Source organism: Fukomys damarensis, unplaced genomic scaffold (genome assembly GCF_012274545.1).
Source record: "Fukomys damarensis isolate Sample0158 unplaced genomic scaffold, DMR_v1.0_HiC HiC_scaffold_39, whole genome shotgun sequence".
In the NCBI taxonomy this organism is placed as follows: domain Eukaryota; kingdom Metazoa; phylum Chordata; class Mammalia; order Rodentia; family Bathyergidae; genus Fukomys; species Fukomys damarensis.
The window spans coordinates 92,143,359-92,164,507 of record NW_022900951.1 but is presented as its reverse complement, the minus strand read 5'-3'; the positions used below and the strand labels follow the sequence as shown (position 1 = coordinate 92,164,507).

Below are 21,149 nucleotides of genomic sequence, written 5' to 3'. Positions count from 1 at the left end.
CCCCTTTCCCCCTTTCCCCCTCTCCACCCTTCCCTATTTACAAAAACTTTGCTTCCATATTTTCATTTTTTCTTTTCCCTTATTTCCTTTCCCCTACCATTCCCAATTCCTATACACCTTTAGCCCTTTTCTTCCTGTTTCACATTGTCAATTATACCATTTGGATCTTATTTACATTTTCAGTTTTTCACACCAGAGAAACTATTTGGTATTTACACATGTGGATCTTATTTATTTCACTTAAGAGTATGACTCAATATGCATCCTTTTTCCTATGAATGACTCTAGTTTCTCATTCTTTATGGATGAGTAATACTCCATTTTATAGAAAAACCACATCTTCTTTATCCAATTTCCAACTGATGGGCAATTGGGCTGTTTCCAAGTTTTAGCTATTAATCTCAGTGTTGTTTTCATCTGCATCTCTTGAATGACCAGTGATGTGGAACATTTTTTCATATATTTATTTGCTGCTCACTTATTTGAGAAATGTCTGTTCATTTCAGATGCCCATTTTTAAACGGGTCTTTATATTTGGGGGGCCTGATTTTTTTGAGTTCATTACATATTCTAGATAATTGTCCTTTATCTGAGGAGCAGCTGGTAAAGTTTTTTTCCCACATTGTAGGTTGTCTCTTAGCTCTGTTGGTGGTTTCTTTTGCAGTGCAGAAGCACAACTTAGCCTTTCTATCTTTTCAATTTTAAAGCTAAAAAGCTGTAGAGCAAGTCAATCATATATAAATAATGAAAACTTGACAAACCTCTATGATGGTTTAAGTGGATAATGTCATGTGGACTGTGCAAAGGAATCCGGCTTTACACTAGAAAATGTCACCGGACATTTACCTAGGCAAATGTTACCTGACATGTTACCTAGATTTGAAATTATAACTTTCTAGTATAGCACTGCCAGAAATGGAAAGCAACTGCTAGTAGTAGGAAAAGCAGCAGCACCAAAAACATTATTCACAGAAAACCTTAATAATTGCTTTGCTAAAGAATAAAACCATAGCCACTCTCCAGCATTTCTCTAAAAAATTTAAATAAGTGGGTTGGGTGAAATGCACAGGTACCTCTTCTTTTCAAGTGACTAGTGTTGGGAGCACAGTGGCTCATTAAGAATGATAAAATTATATGCGCACCCATGTTTATAGTGGCACAATTTGTAATAGCTAAAATTTGTAAACAGCCCAAATGCCCATCAGTTGGAGAGTGGATAAAGAAGACGTGGTTTTTCTATAAAATGGAATACTACTCAGCCATAAAGAATGAGAAATTAGTCATTCATAGGAAAATGGATGCATATTGAGGATATACTCTTAAGTGAAATAAAAAAATAAGTCACATGTGTAAATACCGAATAGTTTCTCTAGTGTGAAAAACAAAAGTGTAAATAAGATCTAAATGGTATAATTGACAATGTGAAACAGGAAGAAAAGGGCTAAAGGTGTAGGGGAAGTGGAAAGGGTAGGGGAAAGGAAATAAGGGAAAAGAAAAAATATGAGAAAACAAAAAAATTGAAACAGAGTTTTTGTAAATAAGGAAGGGATGAAGGGGTGAATCGAGGGCAGGGGTATGGGAAAAAAATGAGAACCAAGACCTGTCATGTAAAGGTACAAGATCCCAATGATGACTGTAACTGTACTGTATATCTAAAAAGTACCAATAAACTCAATGAGAAAAAAAAAGAATGATAGGATTAAGGCCTCACTCCTGTGGACCCTTTCCACTGGAGATTGTGTTCTTTTCATAAATACTTACAAAAAAATTTTTACAGGGCTGAGGGTACAGTTCAGTTGTAGAATCCAAGCTAAGCATGTGCAAATCCCTAGGTTGAAATACCAGCACCCACCAAAAAAGAAATATTTTCATCAAGTTGAGTACTACAGATTTCCTACCTTTAAAAAATAAAATGCACATTAGTTTTCTTTCTGAATAAGCAAGCAGAAAACCTTCTATGAAAAAGAATTGTTAAATACAGTTGTGTTCTACAGATATGATTAAATCTCGCAAAGTACAAAACCAACTTATTAAAATTGCAAAGCATCATTGAAAATTGTGACTATTCAATTTATTTGTAAGATAATTAAATTTTCTTTACTGTATTTTTTCTGGTGAGTTCTGCTGTACTTACAATCTTAAATTTCAAAAGTATGAGTGATATAAAGATGCTTTCAATTTGAAAATACTGTTTTACATTATTCTGTTTAAGCCTTTTGGACTGAAGCAAAAGGAAGTTCAGTTCTTTACAAACTTTATTTTTTTTAAACCCTCATTTTATAAGGTATGGATCAAATGCTATCTCTTCTATCAAACTTTTTCAAGTCCTCTCCATCAGAATGAATTACCACCTCCCTGCAATGTAGAACATAAACCCCTAATAGAACATTAATTGCCTGACATTACATCTCTTTCTTCTTTTTCTCTTTCACCACCATATAAAATTATATAAAGCCAGCTGGGCTGGTACCATAGTATCTGCATAAAATAGGCACTGAATTAGTATTTGTTCAATCAATTTAAATTAATCCTTCAAATATTATTATTACTAGTAGTAGTAGTATCAGGTATTGAACTCAGGACCTTGTGCTTGCAAGGTAGGTGCAGTGCCACTGAGCTAAATCCCTGGCCCAATCCTTCAAATATTTGAAAATGCATCATGTCCCTTTCTAAAATGAATAAATAGACAGATTGCACTTATATAATTTGACAAAAATGATTTAAGCTAATAGAATCACTTTTTTTACTATGTTTATATAATATAAGAAGAATCCATTTGTATGCCACATTGAAATATTAACACTCTTTTGTCCAGTGACCAGCTCAGCTATTCAAGTTTAGAGGTGATGGACTCTACTACAGTCTGTCCTACCTGTTGATTTCAGAGTGTATTTCATATCCTACTCTACCTGACGTCTGTTTTTTACAATTAACACAAGGCCACTAAAACTACTTTTATACTACCACAAAACTAAATACTCTGTATAAGGACAAAAATGAGGATAAATATATAGATTAAGTGACAATTACCAACAATCTATTTTAGCATTTTAGAAGTTCAAACTTTATAGTGATGACTGAAAATAAAAAATTCAAATGTTTATTAAAACAGAGGGGCAAAAATTCAACTAACAAATATAGAATTTAAATTATGTTCAAGGCACCATGGGCAAATACGAACAAAAAAATAATCTCTGCTCTCAAAATAATTTAAAATAATTCTTTTTTGTTTGTTTATTCTTTGAGATGGTGTCTTGGTAAATAGATCAGGCTGGCCTGGAAGTCACGATGTAGCCCAGGCTAGTGTTGAACTATCGATGCCCATCCTGTCTCGGGCCACCACACTCTGCTTAAAATAATTCTCAATATTAAGAAATACATATGTTAAATGAGACCTTTTATATCAGTTAATTCTTGATATTTATTTACCTGCTCTTTTAAAGGCTCCTGGTTTGGAGGGCTTTGTTCAGATTCAGATAGAGAATTGTCTTCCATTGTTTCCTCAGCGTTTCTTTCATCACCTTTGAAAAATAATTATTTTTTTGTATTTTCAATTAATAAATTCAACATATATTTCCAAAATACTATCTATGAGTTCATTTCTAAAGCTATGCACTTAGGTTTTACAGTATATTTAATTACTCTGATATCTAGGACTCACTAAATTTTAGAATAGTCTTTACCATACTATTTCTAGGGTGTTATAGCTTGTATCTACATGTTCCCTCAAAGCCTCGTGTGTGCTCACAGGCTCATAGGCGGGGCTTTCCAGAATTGGCCAGATCTAAGGTGTGTGAATATGGATTAAGAGTGTGTGATATCTGGATTAGTCCACTGATTGGATTAACATAGTTCTGGGTGTGGTTGAATGGATTTATTGAAGAGGGAAGCTCCACCCCGTGTGTAGGTGGTATCACTCAATAGACTTGTATCCTGGATGGAATATAAAGCAACAGAAAGAAGGCAGGCTTGCTGCTTCCTGCCTACCCTGCTATGAACTGTTGTCCTATACCATGCCCCTCTGCCATGCCACCTTGCCTTGGAGCCAGCCACCTATGGAATGAAACCTCTACAAACTGTGAGCCAAAATAAACCTTTTCTCCTTTAATTTTGTGTGTTGGGCATTTTGTCTCAGTAATAAGAAAAGTAAATAAGGCATAGGGTAAGTTCTTTTTTTAGATAACTCACATACAATACCTCAGATTTTATTTCATACATCACCAAAGTTGGAACTTTTGAGGGGGGGCGGGTACCAAGGATCGTGCTCAGGACCTTGCACTTGCCAGGCAGGTGCAGCACACTGAGCTACATCTCCAGCCCAGGAAGTGTTATCTGAAATTAATTGAATACTCTAATAGAAGAAAGAGAGTTGGTGAGAAACTGTTTGCCCTATATTAGTCATACGGATATTTGTTCCAATTATCTGTTTTCCTTTGGGTATAAAATTTAAGAAACAATTTCTACTATGGCAATCTGCACCAGATTTATATTAAAATATGTTCACTGCACTGATCAATGTGTGATCAATGTGGTTAGGACTACAGAGAACTTTTTTTTTTTTGAGATAGGGTCTTTCTATGTAATCCAGGCTGATTTTGTTCTTGCTATGTAGTCCAAGCTGTCCTCAAACTCATGATCCTCCTGCCTCAGCCTCCTCAGTACTAGGTACAGGTGTGAGCCACCATGTCTGGCCAGAGGACATTTTTCAAAATTTATCTCATTCTCTTTTCCCAACAATATTCCTGTTACAAGATGTGTATACTGCAGGAGACCAGCTTGAAAAACAACACTGAGCAGGCTTTAGATATGTGATTTGGTTTATGCATTTGGCTATTGATTATGATTATGAGTCACCCTAAAGCCTAAGTGTGGATTGCTAATTGATCTTTTAGCTAGTGTTCAGAGACAGACTTCCATATGTCAATGGTCACAATTCAAGGGCTCAATGATCGATGAGGCTGTGACATTTCTATAGCATGGAAACACGGCGGCTGAGGAATTATGACTCTGCAACCATTCTCCAAGATCAAACATTATCTAGACAATGCAAGTGGCTTATTAGCTATAATCTGCAAAATACCACAGGTGGCTTGTTAACCGCAATCTGGCCTTCACAAGTGTCCACAGTTACTCCCCTTTTTCCAAGCCTAACTCATTAAGTACATTAGTTCTCCTATTCCCACCATCTGTCTTCACTCCCCCGTGCTATGTTGTGTTATCATAAATACTGACTAACCCAGTGTTCATGGTCTTAGCCAGGACAGAGCTAAGATCAGGTGGTCTTTAGCCAGGAGAGAGCTAAAGATCAACTCCTGGCCTCCCAAGTAATAAACTGTCATTTATTCTTCATTCTTTATTTCTTGTTTTTTGTATATTATTCTTTCATCCCCTGCTCTACCTTCATCAGGTGACTGCGCATTACCCGGTGACTAGTCAGGCTATCAACCCGACTAAGTATCATTGTTTCCAGATTACAGGCCATGCTCTTAACCTACCTATATTGCCTCATAACACTAGGATTTATCTAACCAGCCAGGTACATAACATTTCTTAGCCTATGTAACTATTTTTCTCATCCTGCCCTCCCTTAGGGAAGCTACTCATAGAAATTCAAATTTTTTTCATTTGACTTGCTATAAATTCTTACCAATCTTTTATGAGTCCATGTCTGGTAAAAATAAAATAAGCAACACGATGCAACTTTAGAACAACATTGAAAGTTCTTAATTTTGCCTGCCTTTGTTACTCAACAAATATTATATGATTTTTAGTGTACTTTACCTCTCTTCCAGTGATCCTTATGAGCATTTGATTGCTCTCCTGAAGCTCCTGGCATTTTTATATCATACTCAGTCTTGTCCTCTTTCTTGTCAGTGTTGCTGTCTCCTACGTTTTTAAGGAGTATAATGTCATCTGCATTAGAAAATACAGGAAAATGTGGAGAAAATGAGACATGCCATATGACAACAATGTTGAGAAACGTTTTACCTTATGGTGTTTCAGAACATTTTAAAAAATCAGTAGACTTGAAAAAATGATAACATTATAATAATAATGCATTTGGAGAACCATAACAAATATCAAATAATACAGAGGTTTTTGGGTTAGTTTCCTCAAACAATAAGGAAAAAATTCCTTCAAACAAATTTATGGTAACTTCATCTACCAAAAATTCCACAAACAACACCCCCCAAAAAATTACAAAATTCCATTAGTTCATTCATTTAGATGATTTTACTAAATGTTCTTTCTTTCCTTTTGCTTCTTTCTTCCCCACTCTAACTCAGCCCTCTTTTTTACTTTTTTTTAAGACAGAGTCTTGCTAAGTTGCTCAAGCTGGACCCAAATTTGTGATCCTCCTGCTTCAGCTACTCAGTGTGCTGGGGTTACAAGTGTGTACCACCACTACTACATGTTATTTCAATTTCAGACATGTACAGAGCAATGCTTTTACCTCTGAGTGTGTTATAGTATAAATAAAAAGTGTCCCCAAAGAGCCACATATTGAAGGCTTGATCCACCATGCAGCAATGTTCAGAGGTGGAGTACAGAGAGGCAATTAGATCATGAGGGTACATAAAAAACCCTATCAATGGATTTGATGAGTTCATAGCTGAGTGGGCTCTTAGGACATACGGCCCAGCCAGAGGAAGTAGGGTGCTGAAGGCAGGCCATTGGGGACTATATGGTGTCCCTAGCCTCTTTCTCTTTCTCTGCTTCCTGGCTGCTATGAGGTAAGTAGTTTTCTTCCACCATACCCTTCTGCCACGATGTTCATGATTTACCACAGGCCTAAAAGCAATTGAGCTGGTCAACCATGAATTGAAACCTCTGAAACCATGAACTAAAAATAATTTTCCTTTAAACTGCTAGTATCAGGTATTTCATCACAGCAATGTTTCTCTAACACTGAGTAATTATAAATGCTAGACAATTAATTACATCTACTGTAAAATGTAACAGTAGAAAAAGGAAATTAAAAATTAAGAAAGTAGAGAGCTGGGTGTGTTGGTGCATGCCTCTAATCCCAGCATTCAGGAGGCTGAGGCAGGAGGATTATCATGAGTTCTAGGCCAGCCTGGACTGCATAGCGAGACCTGTCCTAAACAAACCAAAACAAAACAATACACACACAAACAAAACAAAACAAAACAACAACAAAACATTAAAGGACAGGGATTTAGCTCAGTGGCTCCATGCCTGCTTTGCAAGCACAAGGTCCTGAGTTCGATCCCTGGTGCAAACAAACAAAAAAAATTAAGAAAGTAGTGATGGAAGTTTATAGAAGACACCACAGTAGCAAGGAACCTGTACTATTGTAATAGAAGGAAGTAATCAGACTTTACTTTGTAGTCAGGATTTTTTGTTTTGTTTTGTTTCTGGTTACTGGGGATTGAACTCAGGAGCTTGTGCTTCTCAAGCAGGCACTGGCAAACACTGAACTAAATCCCTGGACCCAGGAATATTTTTTATGTACTGAGAAGAAAGAGAGTGTGATGGGACAGTTATACTCTGCCCTACAATGTCTCTCTTGCAGGGTGGATTGGGGCACATCTGCAATCCTAGCACTGAGAGCAGCAGCAGCAGGAAGATCACAAATTTGAGTACCACCTGGGCAATTAGTGAGACTGTCTCAAAATTTAAAAAAATAATAAAACAGGCGGGGGATGCAACTCAATGGTAGAATATTGCCCAACATATACAAGGCCAGGGTTCCATCCCTAGCATTGCAAACAGCAATAACAACAAAAACTTTACAGGTTTTTTTGTTTTTATTTTTGTACTAGGGACTAAACCCAGGGTGTTGGACATGGATAGGCAAGTGCTCTACCACTAAGCTGTACCTCCAGACTCATTTTTTTTTCTATTGCAATATAAAGGAGTGCAGCAATGATTTTGGCGAGGGGGTACCCAGGATCGAACTCAGGACTCAAGTTTGCCAGGAAGGCACTATTCTGCTGAGCTAAATCCCCAGCCCACAAATGAATGTCATATAGGATACCACAAGAACATTTAAAAATCTCCAATCTCGCTATCACCCCTGAAATCATTAGCTAGCTTACAGGGACCCAAAGATGTTGAGTTCCTAAATAGGAATGCAAAACTTCAGAGAGAAGAAAGTGAAGAGGAAGCTCTGGTTTTTTTTAGGGTTTTTTTTTTTCCAGACAGGGTCTCACTGTGGAGTCCACGTGGTCCTGGAACTCAAGGTAATCCTCCTGCCTCAGCCTCCTGAGTGCTGGGATTACAGGCTTACACCACTATGCCTGGCCATGACCAAACTCTTGATTCAGTAATTTTCACAATGACATAAGAAATCAGCTTGTCTCCCCCGGCATATAAACATTTTTTTTTAAGACAAGGTCTCACTATATAGTCCAGGCAGGCCTTGAATTCACTGGGTAGCCCAGGCTGGCCTTGAACTTGAGGTGATTCTCCTGCTTCAGCTTTCAGAGTACTAGGACGATAGCAATGCACCAGTATTCCTGGCTCGGACCAGTGGTCTTGTGGCAGTTATTTAGAATTTGTGTTGACTTTTAATTTTTCTATTCCTCAGAGCCACCAAAGACAATTCTAGTGGTTAGCTCTGTCTTAGACTCATATAGGGAATTAAATGAAATAGTAAATTTCTTGGGGATTGTACAGACCTACAGCTACAGTTGAAAAACATTTATCTAGCTTGGTGTGGTGGTACACACCTGTAACCCAACAGGAAGCAGGAAAATTCAGAGTTAGAGTTTAGCCTGGGCAATTTAGCCTGGCATGTATCAGACACTAAATACATGGAATAACAAATAATAAAAGTACAAACATTTATTGAGTGCCTAATATATGCCAAGTACTGTGACCCCATCCTTAAAGGTCACCAGAGATTATCCTCACTTTATGAAGATGGAAGCAGGTTCATCAAGCTTATATGCCACTTGAGAGCAGAAAATTAATACATTAACAAGCTGAGACAAATTCTTAGTCCACGATTCTTGCCACTCTACTACTTCACAAGCTCAGCTGTCCTAAGAATTAGAACAGTAGCCCCCAGGATAATGACCATTCACTGAGTGTGGTACTCCATTAAAATAGCATTTTCCCTTCCATTCTATTTGAAATTAATTGCACCGAGACAAGTTATGAGGTACTAAGGTATACCATTCAAATAGTGTAACAACAACTTCTAATCTAGTATCCAGCCCCTCACTTTTCTCTGTCCTCTTGATTTCTTCAGCTTAAGATTCAGTATAAAACTGTTATCAGACTTATTGTGAAGCGGCCAGTCCTATATAGGAAAGTGATAACATAGTTTTACATCCTGCCTTTGGCATTATTTGCCTAAAAGAATTTAAGTAACCTGTAGTTTCAATCAAGCCACCCTGAAACTCACAATGTCCTTTACAATTCAGGAGCAAAATGTATGAAATGGCTCCACAAATCCCTACAATCAAATTGCTATATTTTTATTTTTAGCTTACATATAACATTATAAAGACAACTTCACTTTTAGTGTTATTCTGGCAGCACCATATTAATCCTATAAGATTTCTTTAATTTTCTTTTGCATACATCACTGTATAGAAGTATTGTTCCATCAACCCAACTTATCCAAATTACATAGGATTTTCTACCACTTTGAATAAATAGATATCAAAGTAAGAAGAGCAAAAAACAGTAGTATTACAGAAAGCAAAAGTTTATAAATTTCGTATGAGATGGACTTTTTATAGAAATATCGGGTAGAAGCGTGGTGGTGCATGCCTGTAATGCCAGTCCTCAGGAGGATGAGGCAGGAGGACTAGGATGAGTTGAAGGCCAACATGAGCTACAATAGTGAGTTCAAGACCAGCCTGAGCTACATTGAAAGGCTATCTCAAAGAGAGAGAGAGAGAGAGAGAGAGAGAGAGAGAGAGAGAGAGAGAAAATAAGAAAAAAGAAATATCTGGTACAGTAATTCCAAAGTAGGCTTTGCAAAGACTGGTAGGAAGAATCAATATAGCGAAAATGGCCATACTACCAAAACTGTTAAGCAGATTCAATGCAAACCCAATTGAAATTCCAACACTATATTTTACAGAACTAGAGAAAACAATCAAAATTCTTTTGGAACAAGAAGAGACCTAGAATAGCAAAGGCCATTCTAGGCAACAGAGACATGACAGGGGGTATCACAATCTGACTTAAAACTATACTAAAAAGCCACTGTGATTAAGAACAGCATGGAACTGGCAAAGAAACAGACCTCAGGATCAGTGGAATGGATTATAAGATGCAGAAACAACTTCAGATGTACTCAGCTACCTCATCTTTGGCAAAGGATCCAACCATCCTCACTGGAGGAAAGATAGCCTCTTCCATAAATTGTGTTGGAAAGACTGGATTTCAACCTGCCAAAGATTGAAACTAGACCCCTATCTTTCACCATGCACTAAAATAAAATCCAAATGGATTAAAGATCTAAATATGAAAACAGAAATACTAAACATGCTGGAAAATAAGTTATGTAGAACTCGGGAAGAAATTGGCATAGGATGACTTTATGAACAAATCCTCAGTAGCACCGAAACTAGCACAAAAAAATCAATAACTTGGATCTCATCTTATTAAAAAGCTTCTGCCCTACAAGAGAAACCACCAGCAGAGCTGGGAGACAACCTACAATGTGGGAAAATTTTTTCATCAGCTGTTCCTCATTCAAAGGTCTGCTATCTAGAATATATAAAGAACTCAAGAAAATCACACCACCCCATACATAAAAACCCGATTTAAAAGTGGGCATCTGAAATGAACAGACATTTCTCAGACAAAGAAGCAAAAGCAGCAAATAAATATATGAAAGCATGTTCCACATCACCGGTCATTCGAGAGATGCAGATGAAAACAACACTAAGATTCCACCTCACACCACAAAGAATGGCTGCTATCAAGAAATCACACAATAACAAATGCTGGTGGTGTTGTGGGGAGAAAGGAACCCTTCTCCATTGTTGGTGGGAGTGCAGACTGGTGCAACCACTGTGGAAATCAGTATGGAGATACCTCAAACAACTAGTATTATAAGTTCCATTTGACCTAGCTATCCCTCTGCTGTGTATCTTTCCAAAAGAATTAAAAGAATCATACCACAAATATATATATGCACCCATGTTTATAGTGGCACAGTTTGTAATAACTAAAACTTGGAAACAGCCCAACTGCCCATTAATTGGAGACTGGATATAGAAGATGTGTTTTTTCTATAAAATGGAGTACTACTCAGCCATATAGAATGATAAACTACAGTCATTTATAGGAAAACAGATGCATATTGAGGTCATAATCTTAAGTGAAATAAATAGGACACACATGTGTACATACCAAATAGTTTCTTTGGTGTGAAAAACTAAAAGTGTAAATAAGATTCAAATTCTATAATTGATAATGTGAATGTGGGAAGGGTAAGGAAAAGGAAATAAAGGAAAAGAAAGAATAATAGAAAAAAACTGGAAACAAAGTCTGTGTAAATAGGGAAGGGTGGAGAGGGTGAAAGGATGGCAAGGGTATGGGGAAAAAAATGAGAACCAAGATCTGTCAGGTAAAGCTACAAGTTCCCAATGATGAATGTAACTGTACTGTATACCTAAAAAGTACCAATAAACTCAATGAAAAAAAAAGTAGGCTTTGCAGAGATTGCACTTTATTTATTTATTGGTACTGGGGATTGAACTCAGGACCTTGCGTTTGTGTGGCAGGCATGGTGTCACTGAGCTAAACCCTGGCCCCAGAGATTTCAGTTTAATATTCAACAATTGTTATGCACTTCATATCTGCTATCTGACCAATAGAATCACGATATTTTGACTAGATAACTGTTCTATAAAAAGGCAGAAATAGACTGTGGTATCCATGCAAATCTAAAATAAAGGAAATCTTGAATTAATAGTACATGATTTCCCATCTAGCCTTAATCTAAGGCTAACACTACAGTGCAGAGATTTAAGTTTTCTTCAAAATGGTTACTGCTTTCATTTAATTTAAATTAATGAAGGACAGTATTAGCTTCTCTTTAAAATATCAGCACCCTGTGGCCGGGGATTTAGCTCAGTGGCACCGTACTTGCCTCAAAAGCACAAGGTCCTGAGTTTGATCCCTGATACTGTGAAAAAAATATCAGTACCCTGTAATATGGGCTTAGTTTCTAATGACCATACCCACATTTGCTATGCAAAATTCATTCTGCTAAGTAGAAACTCAGTTTTCTCTTTGGTTCGGTAATTTTCCATGTTTGTTATATTTATTCCACAATTTAATTTCACTTCAAAAGGGTTACTTGTGCAAGGGAAGATAAACACAGTGGATTGCAAAAAAATGACCTACACAATACAAAACAGCAAGTTGTCCTGACAGTCTGTAACCTGGGGAAATGAAATTCTATTTAAAACAAAGAGTTCTTTCCCTGCCACCATCACATCATGTGGAGGTGGAAACTCAGATGTGTTCAAGATTCGAATTCCACCCTAACCCACTGCCATGGCTGAGGAAGTCACTGCTGCCAGGCTGATGGTGATGGGTTAATCGACTGTAGTATTGTTTCAGAAGAGGTGCTGAAGATTGCCCTCATTCCTGAGGACCTAACACATGGAATTTGTGAAGCTGCCAAAGCTTGGGCAAACACTAAACGCACTTTTTGGGGGGGGGGGGGTATTGGGGATCGAACTCGGGCCCTTGAGCTTAGAAGGCAGGCGGTGACACCACTGAGCTAAATTCCCGGCCCTAAATGCATTTTTGAGAGCCTCATATTTAACTGTGATGAGCCTATGAATGTGAAATTAGTTAAGACCCTTTGTTTGTTATTGTTGTTTTTGTTGTTTGTTTGTTTCCCGGGTATCAGGCATGGAACTCAGGACCTTGTGCTTGCCTGGCAGGTTGCAGCCCCACTGAACTTAACCCCCGCGCAAGTGGAGGTGCTTTGTACGGAACACACCAAATCAACCTAATTAAGGTTGTTGGCAATAAGCAACTAGGGAAATGCACAGGCCTCTGTAAAATTGGCTGAGCGGGAACATCAGATAAATTGTTTGTTTGCAATGGTGTATTGATTAAGGACTGTGGCAAGAATCTCAGACAAAAGATGTCATCAAAGAGTACTTCAAATACAAAAAATTATCAAATATAACAATTTTTGGCTCACTTAAAAAATAGAAAAATTGTTGTGGGTATGATTCAGGCTTGAAAATAATCATCTACATATTTCTTTCATTTAAAACATCTCCTAAATTAGCTTTCCTAAAATAAGGCTAAAATATATCATTAACAAAAATATACAGGTAGAAAGAGCCTGAAAATCATCCTGAATTTGTAATGGAAACGTTTTGTGGAAAAGAACCATTTTTTTTTTCATTTTACAGATAGGAAAACTGAGACTCAGAGAGAGGAAAGTGACTCACCTAAGGTTATATAATGGCAGAATCCAATTAGAACATAAATCTCTTGAATATTGAAGGCTTTGGAAGTCAGGGTAAGATTTTTTAAACATACTACAAGTTCACGGTTCTCTACCTTGAATGTGTATCAGGATCCCTTGGGGAAATTTTTTAAAATACAGGGCCTCTATCCAACTCAGTAGGACTAGAGTGGGACTGAAGTATCTGTATTTTTAAAAAATTCTCCAAGTAATTTTGATACTCAGCCTGTACTACAAAACAACTGCTCTGAGCACCAGAGAGCCTTCAAAGAATATATAAGTGAGAGATTATGAAAGGGATGGTTCAGGGAATTATTAACTTGTGACTGGCAGATTACAGAATAGAGTGGGACTATAAAAAAGTTCTTGTGTGAGGCAAATAGACGGCAACAGCCCAAGATTAAAGATATAAAGTTTACACCAGGGTGGTATCAGGGGAAAAAGTAAAAGAAGTTTTCTCCCTATATACCTCAGATGTAAGGGAAACATGGATGGCAGCTTCCATCATACGCTTGCAAGCAGTAAACTCTTCTTTCCTAGTTCACAGTATTCTCACTGGACCACCAGTTATCAAAGATCCCCCTGCCCCAGGTCAGTCACCAAGGAAATTACACAAAACTGAGTAAGAAGAGAAACCCAGACAGAAGGAGGTGTCCTTAGAACTATGGCAGTGGGAAATGACTTTTATAGAATGGTTTGAACTTTAAATACATTATTTCATAAAATGTTAATATAAATGATCATTACAAGGTGAACATCAGCATTATATCATTGCTATTATGTGCATCAAATAGACTTATGCATTGCCCTAGAAACCTATTTCCCCTTTATATTATTTCTATGGAGAAAATTTCTTTATAAATCCAACTGCTAGCATACAAATGCAGTACTGGAACATAAGAACACATTTGCCAGCTGTGAATGGCCTGCATATGATAAAGTACCAACCTGAAAGACATAAAAAAAGGAATGTTTCAGGACTGTGGAGAAAAGACAGACTACTGCTGAAACAGCTGCAAATCTCTGTGGCCGAGGTGGGTGGGATACATAGAATTTGAATGAAGGAAATGGGCATTCCACGAAAGAGAAACAATCCAAGAAAAAATGTGGAATTAAGATAATATGTTCATGGTGAAGATCGTTTTGTTTAGAACAAAAGATTAGTGCTAGATAGAGAATTATGGGTTTAGACAAAAGTAATACAAATAATGAAAAGCCCTGCCTGTCAGCTTCTAGGCATACAGACAGGGATAGCAGTTAAGGCACAAGTACTGAAGGTTAGGGACAGTAGTGAGGGAGAATCCCACATGATCTCTAGCATAGGTTCATGCCAATCTACCAAATAACAAGCACGTTTGGAAAGCATGATCTGAGCTTGGCCATATGCTAGGTATAATAGGAAATCAGGGAATTGGTGAATGCTTTCAAATACAGAATTTACATATTATCTAGTAATTTTTTGTTATAACTGGCTATCTTTATGAAGGAAGTCCCTGTTTTTTTAAAATATTTTAGTAGAAGCTAAAAAGCTGTCGGACCACAATAAAGAGAACACCATGCCCAGCCTAATTTTCAAACAAATTATATAATTAATTTTCTTGTGAAAAGCATAACTATATTATATTTTACAATGGGTTGTATTTTACAATGGGTTATTTTATATTTATTTGATTTTATTTTTTGAGACAGGGTCTCACTATGTTGTGCAGGCTGGTCTTGAACTTAGTATAATAGTCCATCCTCCTTCCTCAGCCTCCCGAGTGCTGGGATTACAGGCATGAGCCATGATGCCCGGCTATTATTTTATATTTATAAACATTTTTTTAAAACACATTATTCTATAAACACTGTATTACTATTTTTAAAATATTTAAAATGGCAGAAACCTCAAAAACTGTAAGTGACAATGGAGCTAGAAGTACGGCTCAGAGGTAGAGTGTTTGTTCAGCAAGCAGGGCAGCCAGGGTTTGCTCCCCAGATGTGTAAGATTTTTCTTGAAGCAAAAAAGATTTTTAGATATACATAATGATAGCACTCATCATGGCAAGTTTGCACCTGTACATGACACATCCTGCCTCTTTTCTTTCCCATTCCCCCACTCCCCTCGAACTCCCCTTCCCTCCCAATATACAAAAGCTTTGCTTCCATTTTTCCTTCTATTTTCACTTTTTCTTGTCCCTCCCTTCCTTTCCTCCTCCCCTTGTTTCCCTTCCCATTTGAACATTTTCTTCCCATTTCCCAATATCTACTATACATTTTAGTTCTTATTTCCACTTTTGGTTTCTCACACAGAGAAACAATGCAGTATTTGAACATGTGTGTCCAATTTATTTCACCTAAGCGTATGATCTCAAGGTGCATCCATTTAGCTATGAAGGTCTCAAGTTCATCCTTCTTTATGACAAAATAGTACTCCATTATATAAAAAATATGTTTTTATCCATTAGTCAGTTGATGGACATTTGGACTGTTTCCAAGATTTAGCTAATGTAAGATTTTTTAAAGAGTAAAAAAAGAAAATGTGATGGTTTTCTACCACTTCCTTGCTAGGCAATTACTACACAAACTTCCAGAACCCTTGAATACTGTGAATTGCACATATTTACTCTTCAGCTAAATTATGAGGTATTTGAGAAAAATTTATTGTTTATTTTTAGTGTACTATTCCTAATACAGAGTGAATACTCAATAAATATTTTTGGATCTATGATCTAACATATTGAAAGGTTAAAAGAATTCCTTCTTTTCTAACCAAAATACTTTTGCCTTAGTCTTCTTTAGACAGAGGTAGTGAATACAGCTAGTGTGGTGGCACACACCTGTAACCTATGCACTCTGGAAGGCTGAGGCAGGAGAACCACAAGTTTGAATCCAGCCTAGGAGAGGTGGACAGAGATGAGCTAAGTGCAAAGGCCCTGGGTTCAATCCTCAGTACCATAGACAAACAAACAAAAGAAGTGGTAAAAAGAGCAGCACAGCTCCTATTAAGTTCTTGCTATCAGTTCCAATCTTAGTTTTATTTTTGCCTTTTATTGCTAAAACAAAGGACTGCAGTATATTTTGGGTACATTTACTAAGCACAAGAAGAACAATAAATCTGTAGAGTCCTCCTATTTGAGTACTTATCACAATGGAAGCAACATCTTCACATTCAATACAAAACTTTTTCTAATGCTTATTTTAGTTATCCAAAGTCAAAGATGTATATTGTTGAAAACTAGTATTTTCACTTGGAAAACAAGGGGAAATGAATCAGAAAAGTATGGATGTCTCATTAAATCATAGAAAGTAACATACATTTGCTCTTTATGATGTATTTTTCTTGCTTTCAAATTAGAAGGGAACATAACTAGTAAAATGTTTTACCTGTTCCTCGGTAAAGATCAAACTTGTACTCTCATCTAAGATGGTATAAATATGGATAGAGAGAGCCAATGTTTAAAAGGCTGAAACAGGATCTCAACATTTTTTACAACCCTATAAAAAAGATTTTATTCTCTTATTCAGTCTCCAATTAACTTATCATATTTGACTCAACAACTTTCCTTAGCTTTTCAAATATGCTTGAACCAGTCTTTCCCAAACCAGACGCTCCAGTGTCCTCTTAGTGGTAATCATTTACTTAAACGTTATTCTTCCTAAGTCCCTTAAATCTGCTATCATCCAAGTTATGCCAAACAACCACTTCCCTCAGTCTTCCAGACACCTGAATGAAAACATCTAGGAGAATGCTTTCTATATTATCAACTGTCTAAACCTCATCTCTCTCCTGGTTATTTAAATCTTCCTCAAATCTGCCATATTCCCTAAAGGCCAATAAACAAATCCCAAGAGGGGAGGTTAACTGTTCAGGTTCATGAAAATTTTCGGTACCCAAAAGTGAGGCTTTAAATTGACTTTCTGAGAAGCCTACAGCAAACATTTACTCAGCTTTCTCAACATGTCAGGAACCATACTTTGTGCACAGTGACTGTATTATCTCATTTAATCCTCAACAAGTCTACACAGATGAGAAAACTTAGGATCCCATGAGATATAGTAGCTATTACATTTTTGGGGAACCAGGCCATTCTTTGGCCATGGCTCCTATATCTCTGAATTGTGACATAACACTGATTTGCTATTTTTCAGGTTGGGTCATTTTTTTCTCCTATTAGCAGCTGCTAAGCAACTAATCACTACCATCAAAACTATGACAAGTTGTAAAATTGCAATATTTTACCTCAGTGCTCTAAATTCCCTCTAGCAGGGCTGCAAGTGTAGCTGAGGGATGACATGCCTGTCTGGCAAGTGCAAGGTCCTGAGTTTGATCCCAGGTATAAGAAAAAAATTTTACTGTAGCTCTAGGTTTATCTTGGTTCAAGGTCCCAGACATGGGACAGAATCTAGGGTAAGGCAAAGGGCACAAAATAAAGGAAGCTCCCCAAAATTCAGTGATCAAGATAGAAATAATATTTTAACAGAAAATTTTCAAAAAATAAAAATCACTGGAAAAATAAGCACTGATGAACAAAATGTGGTTTAAAAAAAGGATCAGGCCCTAAACTACCTTATTTTGTTTTGTTTTAATTTCTAGATCAATAAAATAATGTTTGAAACAACAGCCAAAAGTCTGTAGTGTTCCCATTTGATTTTTTAAATGTTTCATTAAAATATTAATTATCCCCATTACCAAAAGTTTTAGCAACTTTAAATTTTTTGTTTGTTTTTTGAGAGAGGTTCTCACTACATAGTTCAGGCTGGCCTCGAACTCACTATTTAGCCCAGGCTAATCTAAAACTCATGGTAATCTTCCTGCCTCGGCCTCCCAAGTACTTGGATTACAGGCATATGCCACCACACCCAGCTTTACTTTTTTTAAAATATATTTTGAAAGAAGTGCCTTACCTTATCCTAGTCCCAAGCAATTACCATTCTTTTTTCTTTTTGTGATTCTGGCAGTGGAACCCAGGGCCTCATGAATGCTAGGCAACTGCTGTACTACTAAGCCACACACCACTCCCCACAAATATTGTTTTCTAAAAATCATTTTAATGTTACAAAATATTTTATAATTCGTTATCATATTAGGGCTGGGAGCCTTTCAGGAGTATGGAATCCAAAGGGACTATGTCTTAGAAGAGGAAAGCCCATTGCTACCAATCATGAAATGAATTACTAAGAATACCTTAAAGGCAAAAAAAATCAGGAAAAGTCTTAGGTACTATTTATGGTGAGTCCCTCTCAGAGGTGAGGGAGGCAGGTGGCTTCCTCAGCCTCATAAGGCATCTATACAACCCCACAAATAAAATAATAATTAATTTTGAAAGACTGAAAACTTTCTCGCCTAAAATCAGAAATAATTCAAAGATGTCTATCTCACATCTAATTAGCATTTTACTGGTAATTTTTCTTCATTGCTGTGGATTAAAACACAGAGCTTTGTGCATGCTAAGCAAGCACTCTACCATTAAGCTACATTCCCAGCTATGTTAGTCACTTTCAGTCCCTGAGGCAAAATACCTGACACCAACATGTTATAGGAGGAGCTGTTCATTTTGGCTCATGGTTTCAAAGGGTTCAGTCCATAACTGGCTGTCTCCAAGGCTGAAAAGGCACAGCAGAAGTGCATAGCTGCTCAACCCATGGAAGTCAGGAAACAGAAGAGAGGAGCTGGAGACAACAGTACACCCTTCCAGGTCCCTCCCAGTGACCCACTTCTTCTAATCAGACCCCACCTCTTAACAACAAAATTAGATGTGAAAACAATGAATTAATCCACTGATGAAGATATCCCCCCATGATCCACTTTTCAAAAGCTCCATCTTTGAACACATGAGACTTCTAATACATAACACCAGCGCAAGAAATTCTACCCATTTGGAGCAATTAATCAAGAAAAACAAATGCAAGGTAAAAAAAAAATGCAGGGCAACCAGATTGGAAAAAATAAATATATCTATTCTTAGATACTACTATTATTATGTATGTAGAAATTCTTATGTATATATATATATATATATATAGAGAGAGAGAGAGAGAGAGAGAGAGAGAGAGAATGAGAACAAATTCTAATTTTATATACAAGTTGAATATCCCCAATCTGAAATCTGAAATGCTCTGAAATTGTCTGATGACTTTAGAGTTTCAGATTTCAGAGCATTTAAAACTTTTCAACTAGTCAAATCTGGAAATATTCCTAAATCCAAAAAAATCATCGAGAATTTGAAACACTTTTGGTTCTAAGTACTTCACATAAGGCATATTTAACATACTAGCAATGAAGTTTCCAAATATTAAATTAAAAAAAGTAATTTCACCAAGATCACTCAGTAAGGGGAAAGAATTATCTTTTTAACAAAGGGTGTGGAGACAACTAGATATCCACATGTAAAAAGAATGAAGTTAGAGTCTACTTCACACCATATATAGGAATTAAGTCAAAATGCACCAAAGATTGAAACTATAGAGCTAAAACTAGAACTATTAAAGGAAAAATAGGGTAATCTATTTGATTTATTAGATATGACACCAAATCATGAATGACAAAGGAAAAACCAGATAAAATGAACTCTACCAAAATTAAAAACCTGCTATGCTCCTTCCATTTATAAATTCATCCGTCTCTGCTGGGCTTTGTGTGGCATCACCAATATCTGACCTCCACCCTTCTTACTCCCTGTCCTATCTCAGGCCTGCCACCACAGCTCTGTTCTCTTTTCTAAGGGGTCCTGATCCATTTTTCCCCTTCCTGCTTTTCTTTTTTAAACAACTGATCTCGATCTCACAATCTTTCGGTCTCAGTTTCCTTCTCTAGGCTTTTCTACTTTTAACGGCTTCCCTACCCTGCCGTGCCCCTTCAATTTCAAAATTTGGCCTCCCCACTCTCTTCCTTAGTCCTTCATTTATGAAGCCTACCCTCCCATCCCATCCCCTTCTTGTCTAATGTGGAGAACTTGTAGAGAACTAAGTAGAGAACTTGGTCCAAGTAAAACCTGCCTCTATACGGAATCGTGCGAGTAGTGCGGGGAGGGGAGGACTAAGGGCCTTGGTCACAGATTTCTGTTTTTTAGGGCTCCCATTTCTGTGGAGAGGTGTGAAGTAAGAGGTGAGAAGGCACCAAGCAGAGGGGAAAGATGACCCTGAACGAAGAAACCACCACGTAAGAGGCGACTGCCCTGTGTTCAATCCCCGGCACCAAAACACACACTTACAAGCAAACCAACCACCCAGGTGCCCGTTCACTCAGTCTTTTCCGCACTCCTCACTCGGCAATCCGGCCTCCAGTCCAGCCTCCAGTCTAGTCTTTATGCCACACGCTTGCACTGTGAAGAGCGCGTGTGACGCTGCGGGCACGAAGGGACACGCGGCCGGGCGACATTTCTTATAAGAGTCAAACACATTGAAAAACTGGTCTTTTAATCTCCCCCTTCCCCCGTCCCCCTTGCAGCAGTCGCTGCTCCCCACACGAGTTCTCTCCGCTTCCCTCTGAGGCAGCGCGGCAGTGCCACTTCCAGGCCGTCCCACGTGGAGGTATCGCGTGAGCCTTGACCAGTGGAAGTAGGAATCTGGGTTCTACATACCTAGAGACATATCTAGAAGGGACAGATTTCCTCTGCTCAAAAACTCTGTCATCCCTTTCTTTGGAGCCGTTAGGAATGATCTGGAAGCCATCTCCTCAGAAGGACACGCCAAGCACAGGCCTCCTCTTAGGACTGGTGTAGCGGAGAACTCCTTATCT

General features: G+C 37.6%; 1 protein-coding gene across 2 annotated transcripts in view; it reads right to left on the bottom strand.

Annotated features, from left to right (window-relative positions):
- Positions 1–21,149, bottom strand: part of Luzp4 (leucine zipper protein 4) — a 57,899-nt gene extending 36,750 nt beyond the window's left edge. Inside the window, exons 1-3 of one of the 2 annotated variants that reach the window (XM_010603112.2) lie at positions 20,992–21,149; positions 5,782–5,913; positions 3,430–3,521 (exon numbers count right to left, since the gene is read on the bottom strand). In XM_010603112.2, the coding sequence (XP_010601414.2) occupies positions 3,430–3,521; positions 5,782–5,913; positions 20,992–21,082 (315 nt within the window). In that variant the 5' untranslated portion in view covers positions 21,083–21,149. Of the gene's footprint in view, positions 1–3,429; positions 3,522–5,781; positions 5,914–7,346; positions 7,383–20,991 lie in introns of those variants that run through there. The other variant, XM_019204370.1, reaches the window with a different exon arrangement.